The sequence below is a fragment of the Nerophis ophidion genome, linkage group LG02 (assembly GCF_033978795.1).
Source record: "Nerophis ophidion isolate RoL-2023_Sa linkage group LG02, RoL_Noph_v1.0, whole genome shotgun sequence".
Lineage (NCBI taxonomy): Eukaryota > Metazoa > Chordata > Actinopteri > Syngnathiformes > Syngnathidae > Nerophis > Nerophis ophidion.
The window spans coordinates 79,820,928-79,829,512 of record NC_084612.1 but is presented as its reverse complement, the minus strand read 5'-3'; the positions used below and the strand labels follow the sequence as shown (position 1 = coordinate 79,829,512).

At 44.3% G+C, this 8,585-nt stretch overlaps 1 protein-coding gene across 1 annotated transcript; it reads left to right on the top strand.

Annotated features, from left to right (window-relative positions):
• Positions 1-1,756: 1,756 nt before the first annotated feature.
• On the top strand, positions 1,757-7,682 carry pnoca (prepronociceptin a). The gene is given in 3 exon segments (XM_061875008.1): positions 1,757-1,843; positions 1,845-1,877; positions 4,549-7,682. Coding segments are annotated over 3 exon segments (648 nt in total). The 3' UTR covers positions 5,077-7,682.
• The last annotated feature ends 903 nt before the right edge of the window (positions 7,683-8,585 follow it).

Genomic DNA, 8,585 nt, shown 5'->3' with positions numbered 1-8,585 from the left:
TTAATGTGTATCAAGTAAGCCACAGTCGTGATAGTTTCCTTCTCTAAGAAACTTCCGTAGTTGTTCGTCTTTCGGATTCGGGTGTTGTTGGTCTGGACCCAAGGATGCAGAGATGGCAGGCAAAGTGCAGTTATAATTTACAAACCCTGTTTCCATATGAGTGGGAAAATTGTGTTTGATGTAAATATAAACAGACTACAATGATTTGCAAATCCTTTTCAAGCCATATTCGGTTGAATATGCTACAAAGACAACATATTTGATGTTCAAACTGATAAAATTGTTTTTATTTTTTTTGGCAAATAATCATTAATTTTATAATTTGATGCCAGCAACACGTGACAAAGAAGTTGGGAAAGGTGGCAATAAATACTGATAAAGTTGAGGAATGCTCATCAAACACTTATATGGAACAATCCGCAGGTGTGCAGGCTAATTGGGAACAGGTGGATGCCATGATTGGGTATAAAAACAGCTTCCCCAAAAAATACAAACAAAGATGGGGCGAGGGTCACCACTTTGTAAGCAAATTTTCAAGCCGTTTTAGAACAACATTTCTCAACGAGCTATAGCAAGGAATGTAGGGATTTTACCATCTACGGTCCGTAAAACCATCAAAAAGTTCAGAGAATCTGGAGAAATCACTGCACGTAAGCGATGATATTACGGACTTTTGATCCCTCAGGCGGTACTGCATCAAAAACCGACATCAGTGTGTAAAGGATATCACCACATGGGCTCAGGAACTGTCATGATCCACGTCTTGGATCATGGCATATTCTGTTTTTGGTTCCGTTTATCACATTCTGTCTAATATTTGTCTCCCTCAGTTCTTTGTGGCACTTCCTGGTTTTGTTTCCGTTGTCATAGTTACCCATTTAGTGTCACCTGTCTCTGCTTTGATCCCGCGCACCTGCCCTTGATTATTTATCTCCCTATATATGCCCGCCTCTTTTTTACATTCAGTCTTGGACTCTTGCTCGCCACACGCAACAGCTGATGCCGTTCTTCCAACATCCGACATCGGTGTGTAAAGGATATCACCACATGGGATCAGGAACACTTCATAAAACCACTGTCAGTAAGTACAGTTGGTCGCTACATCTGTAAGTGCAAGTTAAAACTCCACTATAAAACTCTACTATGCGAAGCCGAACCCATTTATCAACAACACCCGGAAACGCCGCCGGCTTGGCTGGGCTCGAGCCCATCTAAGATGGACTGATGCAAAGTGAAAGGTGTTCTGAGGTCTGACGAGTCCACATTTTAAATTATATTTGTAAACAGAGGACGTGGTGTCCTCCGGAACAAAGAGAAAATAACCATTCGGATTGCTATAGGCGCAAAGTTGAAAAGCCAGCATCTGTGATGGTATGGGGGTGTATTAGTGCCCAAGGCATGGGTAACTTACACATCTGTGAAGGCACCAATTAATGCTGAAAGGTCCATACAGGTTTGAAGCAACATATGTTGTCATCCAAGCAACGCTATCATGGACGCCCCTGCTTATGGCCCCAAATCCTTTGATTTGTCAATCTGTGGCCCTTAGCGGAAAAAGTGTGGTCTATAATATGGCATACCGGACGTATTCTGCCTAGCAACAACGGAACGAACTGCAGTCTATTGCTATTTTAGATGCAGGTTGTAATTTATTTTTTTATCCTGAAGATTGTTTATTAAAACGAGCGCCGTCAGCGTACTGAAATGTACATTTTTTTTTTAAATAATTTGTGTGTTTGCTGCAGACGGTGGGACGATGAAGACGGTGGTGGCGCTGCTGCTGCTTTGGGTGTGTGACGCCGCAAATGCCGACTGCCAGGATGACTGCCTGTCCTGCGGGTCACATCCTGCCCAAACAGCTCACCTTCAACACCATGGTGAGGCAGCACACACACACACACACACACACGCACACACACACACACACACACACACACACCTCTGAATGTCCACTGCAGTGGACGCTTGTTCGCGTTAAAATGAGGTGAAGGGGCCATTTAAATAGTGGAAAAAAAAATAAAAAATAGAATAAAAAAGTAAAGAGGAGGGCTTTTCTTAATGAAAATTAATTTGTATTTGCCGATAAGAGGGAACCCTCCCTTCCCCCGTCTTCTCTGTGACTCAACAAATTAGCCTCTTGGCATTTGAGTTTTAATTTGTCGTGACTAGTTGATTCGGGAGCCAAACGCACGAAAAGACGTATGACGGCATGAAGAGGGGGATGAAAAAAAATAAATAAATAAAAAAAGCGACATAATCATCTACTGTGTTTTATCTGAGTCAAATACTTCAATGAATATATTTAAGTTACTACAATAGCTGGATATTTTTATTAGGCACATTTGGGCCGAAATACAACGACAAGTATGCGATCGTCCATTTTTTTTTTATTCTTTTGAAACACCCAAAACCAGGGAAGTTGTGTAAATGGTAAATAAAAACAGAATAAAACTATTTTCTAATCCTTTTCTCCAAAGACAAGATATTTAACGTTCAAACTTGAGAAACGTTATTATTTTTTAAACAAATACCAGCTCATTTGGAATTGGATGCCTGCGACATGTTTCGAAAAAGCTGGCACGAGTGGCAAAAAAGACTGAGAAAGTTGAGGAATGCTCGTCAAACACTTATTTGGAACATCCCCCACAGGTGTGCAGGCTAATTGGGAAACAGGTGGGTGCTATGATTGGGTATGAAAGCAGCTTCCAGGAAATGTAAAGTCATTCACAAACAAGTACGGGGCGAGGGTCACCACTTTGTGAACAAATGCATGAGTTGATTCTTTAAGAACAACATTTCTCAAGCAGCTATTGCGAGGAATTTAGGGATTTCACCATCTACGGTCCGTAATATCATCAAAAGGTTCAGAGAATCTGGAGAAATCACTGCATGTAAGCCATGATATTACGGACCTTCCATCCCTCAGGCGGTACTGCATCAAAAAAACGACATCAGCGTGTAAAGGATATCACCACATGGGCTCAGGAACACTTCAGAAAGCCACTGTCAGTCACTACAGTTGGTCGCTGCATCTGTAAGTGCAAGTTAAAACTCTACTATGCAAAGCCAAAGCCATTTATCAACAACACCCGGGAAACGTCGCCGGCTTCGCTGAGCCCAAGCTCATCTATGATCAATCAATCAATCAATCAATGTTTATTTATATAGTCCAGAATCACAAATGTCTCAAAGGACTGCACAAACCATTACGACTACAACATCCTCGGAAGAACCCACAAAAGGGCAAGGAAAACTCACACCCAGTGGGCAGGGAGAATTCACATCCAGTGGGACGCCAGTGACAATGCTGACTATTAGAAACCTTGGAGAGGACCTCAGATGTGGGCAACCCCCCCTCCCCCGAAAGCAATGGATGTCGAGCGGGTCTAACATGATACGGGACGGCATAGCTCGGTTGGTAGAGTGGCCGTGCCAGCAACTTGAGGGTTGCAGGTTCGATTCCCGCTTCCGCCATCCTAGTCACTGCCGTTGTGTCCTTGGGCAAGACACTTTACCCACCTGCTCCCAGTGCCACCCACACTGCTTTAAATGTAACTTAGATATTGGGTTTCACTATGTAAAGCGCTTTGAGTCACTAGAGAAAAGCGCTATATAAATATAATTCACTTCACTACTGTGAAAGTTCAATCCATAGTGGCTCCAACACAGCCGCGAGAGTTCAGTTCAAAGCGGATCCAAGACAGCAGCGAGAGTCCCGTCCACAGGATGGACTGATTCAAAGTTTAAAAGTGATCTGTGGTCTGACGAGTCCACGTTTCAAATTGTTTTTGGAAACTGTGGACATTGTGTCCTTCGGGACAAAGAAGAAAAGAACCATCCGGACTGTTCTAGGCGCAAAGTTGAAAAGCAGCATCCGTGATGGTATGGGGGTGGGTAACTTACACATCTGTGAAGGCACCATTAATGCTGAATGGTCCATACAGGTTTTGGAGCAACATATGTTGCCATCCACGCAACGTTATCATGGACGCCCCTGCTTATTTCAGCAAGACAATGCCAAGCCACATTCAGCACGTGTTACAACAGCGTGACTTTGTAAAAAAAAGGGTGCGGGTTCTTTCCTGGCCCGCCTGCAGTCCAGACCCGTCCCCCATTGAAAATGTGTGCCGCATTATGAAGCGTAAAATACGACAGCGGAGACCCCGGACTGTTGAAGGACTGAAGCTCTACATAAAACAAGAATGGGAAAGAATTCCACTTTCAAAGCTCCAACAATTAGTATCCTCAGTTCCCAAACGTTTATTGAGTGTTGTTAAAAGAAAAGGTGATGTAACACAGTGGTGAACATGCCCTTTCCCAACTACTTTGGCATGTGTTGCAGCCATGAAATTCTAAGTTAATTATTATTTGCAAAAAAAATAATGTTTATCAGTTTGAACATCAAATATGTTGTCTTTGTAGTGCATTCAACTGAATATGGGTTGAAAAGGATTTGCAAATCATTGTATTCAGTTTATATTTACATCAAACACAAATTCCCAACTCATATGGAAACGGGGTTTGTACATTGATGTCTTTTCTTTTTAGGAGTGTCTCTTTGAGTGTGAAGCCGGCGCCTCCCCAGGGTCATCCTGGGACGTGTGCCAAGGTTCCTTGTCGCCTCAATCGTTGCCCAAAAGATCCGAGGAGGAGGTGGAGGCCTTCTTTCCTGCACAGGACGAGGATGAAGAGAACGAAGAGGAGGGCGACGCTCTGCCGTTTGCCCTGCGGAGGTTCCGTCACGTGACCCGGGCGCTCGGCCTGGACGAGAGCGCCGTGAGCGGTGTCACCGACGACGCTCTCTCCCCGGAGGACGAGTACGACGCCAGCGCCCCGAGCGTCTCCAAGAGGTTCGGCGGCTTCGTGAAGGGCAGGCACGGCTACAAGAAGCTGATGGCGCCGGCCCGGTCGTACCAGAAGAGGTACGGCGGCTTCATCGGCATCCGCAAGTCGGCGCGCAAGTGGAACAACCAAAAACGCGTCAGCGAGTTCCTCAAACAGTACCTGGGCATGAGCGCCCGCTCCACAGAGTTCAACAGCGTGTCGGACGAGCTCAGCCAACACAACCAAGTCTAGCACAGCCACGGTTTCACTTTCCTCTTCCTTAGCTTAGGCTGCGTTTACGCCGCAGCGCTCTTCTTCTCATTTAGTGCCTGTACTTGATTTATGTAGTACTTACAAGTACTTCTTAATGCATATTATACGTACTGTAGGTTGCTTTGTAAACTCTATTTACCGCCCACAGCTTTGGCCTATTTTTACACAAAAATCCAAGCAGACCCAAATGCATCGCCACCAACCACGCGGCATCAATCAATCAATCAATGTTTATTTATATAGCGCTAAATCACAAATGTCTCAAAGAACTGTACAAACCATTACAACTACGACATCCTCGGAAGAACCCACAAAATCCACATCCTTCTCCTCTCTTATTGGTCACCAGAACATAAACAGGAAATAGGTTTTGTGTACAAACTAGACTGATGATGCGTTCGGAATTTACCACTTTCCAGTACAAGACTAATCTAACACTGAATTTACAAAAATCCAAGCAGACTCAAATGCATCGCCACAGCCACGTGGCATCATTCTCCTCTCTTATTGGTCGCCCGAACGTAAACAGGAAGTAGGTATGTGTACCAACTAGACTCATGGTGCGTTCAATTTATACTAGGAAGTCGGAATTCATGACCTTTCCAGTACGAGACTAAATGTAACTTTGGATTTTTTTTAAATACTAGCAGACCCAAATGCATCGCCAGCAACTACGTGGCATCATTCTCTTTAATTGGTCGCCCGAACGTAAACAGGAAGTAGGTATGTGTACCAACTAGACCGACGGTGCGTTCCATGTGCACTGGGACGTAGGAATTCACCACTAAATCTAACTTTGAATGTACAAAAATCCAAGCAGACCCAAATGCATCATCTCTGCGGCATAGTTCTCTTTCTCTAGGTTTTGTATACAAACTAGGCTGACGGTGCAATCCATTTGTACTGGGATGTCGGACTTTACGACTTCTCAGTAAAAGACTAAATCCACCCATCCATCCATTTCCTACCGCTTGTCCCAAGCCAACTTTGAATTTACAAAAATCCAAGCAGATCTAAATTCATCGGCACCAACCACGTGGCATCATTCTCTTCTCTTACTGGTCGCCAGAATGTAAACAGGAAGTAGGTTTTGTGAACAAACTTAACTGATGGTGCGTTCTATTTGTTCTTGAAAGTCAGTATTTTCCATCTTCCCAATTCAAGACTAAATCTAACTTTGGAGTTAAAAAAAATCCAAGTAGACACAAATGCATCACCACCAACCACATGGCATCATTCTCTTCTCTTATTGGTCGCCAGAACATAAACAGGAAGTATGTTTTGTTTACAAACTAGACTGACGGTGCGTTCCATTTGGACTGGGAAGTCGGAATTTACGACTTCCCAGTACGAGACCAAATTTAACTTTGAATTTACAAAAATCAAAGCACACCCAAATGCATCACCACAGCCACGTGGCATCATTCTCCTCTCTTATTGGTCGCCGGAACGTAAACAGGAAGTAGATATTGTGTACCAACTACGCTGATGGTGCGTTCCATTTGTACTAGGAAGTCGGAATTCATGACTTCCCAATACGAGACCAAATCTAACTTTGAATTTACAAAAATCCAAGTAGACCCAAATGCATCACCACAGCCACCTGGCATCATTCTCCTCTCTTATTGGTCACCAGAACGTAAACAGGAAGTAGATATTGTGTACCAACTACACTGATGGTGCGTTCCATTTGTACTAGGAAGTCGGAATTCATGACTTTTCCAGCACGAGACTAAATCTAACTTTGGATTTTTTTTAAATACAAGCAGACCCAAATGCATCGCCAGCAACCACGTGGCATCATTCTCTTCTCTAATTGGTTGCCAGAACGTAAACAGGAAGTAAGTTTTGTGTACAAACTAGACTGACGGTGCGTTCCATTTGTACTGGGAAGTCGGAATTATGACTTCTCAGTATAAGACTAAATCCATCCATCGATCCCAAGATACATCTAATGTAAATGGAACACACCACCACTGTGGGTGATACTGCAAAGTAGGGGCCAGTAAATTGGGGGGGGGGGCGTGAGAGGCAATGGCATATATCTTGTCACATACAGATAAATTAACATTGACTTCGGGGGGACGGGGGGCTCGGAAAAACTTCTGTCCCCCCAGAAAATCTAACCGTTAGCCCGTTTAAGGTAGTTCTTCTTAATTGGTGGAGTGGCCCTCCTCCCCTGGAGGGGCGTGAGAGGCAATAACGTTTATCTTGACACATACAGATAAGTAAACATTAATTTCAGGGAAGAGTGAAAAAATTCTGTCCCCATGATATATTGAATTTTGAACCCCTTTAATGTAGTGCTTCTTAATTGGTGGGGCAGGCCAGGGGGAGGGGGGCGTGAGAGGCAATAGCGTAATAGCATATATCTAGTCACATACAGATATATAAAAATTTACTTTGAGGGGGGGGGGGGGCTCGAAAAAATTTCTGTCTCCCCCCCCAAAAAAAATCTCCCTGGAGGGGCGTGAGAGGCAATAACGTTTATCTTGACACATACAGATAAGTAAACATTCCTTTCAGGGGGGCGTGAAAAAAATTCTGTCCCCATGATATATTGAATTTTGAGCCCCTTTATAATGTAGTGCTTCTTAATTGGTGGGGCAGGCCAGGGGGAGGGAGGGCGTGAGAGGAAATAGCGTAATAGCATATATCTTGTCACATACACATATATAAACATTTACTTTGAGTGGGGGGGGGGGGGCTCGAAATAATTTCTGTCTCCCCCCCCAAAAAATCTCCCTGGAGGGGCGTGAGAGGCAATAACGTTCATCTCGACACATACAGATAAGTAAACATTCCTTTCAGGGGGGGGGGGGGGGCGTGAAACAATTCTGTCCCCATGATGTATCGAATTTTGAGCCCCTTCAATGTAGTGCTTCTTAATTGGTGGGGCAGGCCAGGGGGAGGGGGCGTGAGAGGCAGTAGAGTAATAGCATATATCTTTTCACATACATAATATAAACATTTACTTTGAGGGGGGTGGGGGCTCGAAAAAAGTTCTGTATCTCCCCCCAAAAAAATCTCCCTGGAGGGGCGTGAGAGGCAATAACGTTTATCTTGACACATACAGATAAGTAAACATTAATTTGGGGGGGCGTGAAAAAATTCTGTCCCCATGATATATTGAATTTTGAGCCCCTTTAATGTAGTGCTTCTTAATTGGTGGGGCAGGCCAGGGGGGAGGTGGGGCGTGAGAGGCAATAGCGTAATAGCATATATCTTGTCACGTACAGATATATAAACATTTACTTTGAGGGGTGGGGGGGGGGGGGGCTCAAAAAAATGTCTGCCTCCCCCCCAAAAATCTCCCTGGAGGGGCGTGAGAGCCAATAACGTTGATCTTGACACATACAGATAAGTAAACATTCCTTTCAGGGGGGGGCGTGAAAAAATTCTGTCCCCATGATATATCGAATTTTGAGCCCCTTTAATGTAGTGCTTCTTAATTGGTGGGGCAGGCCAGGGGGAGGGGGGCGTGAGAG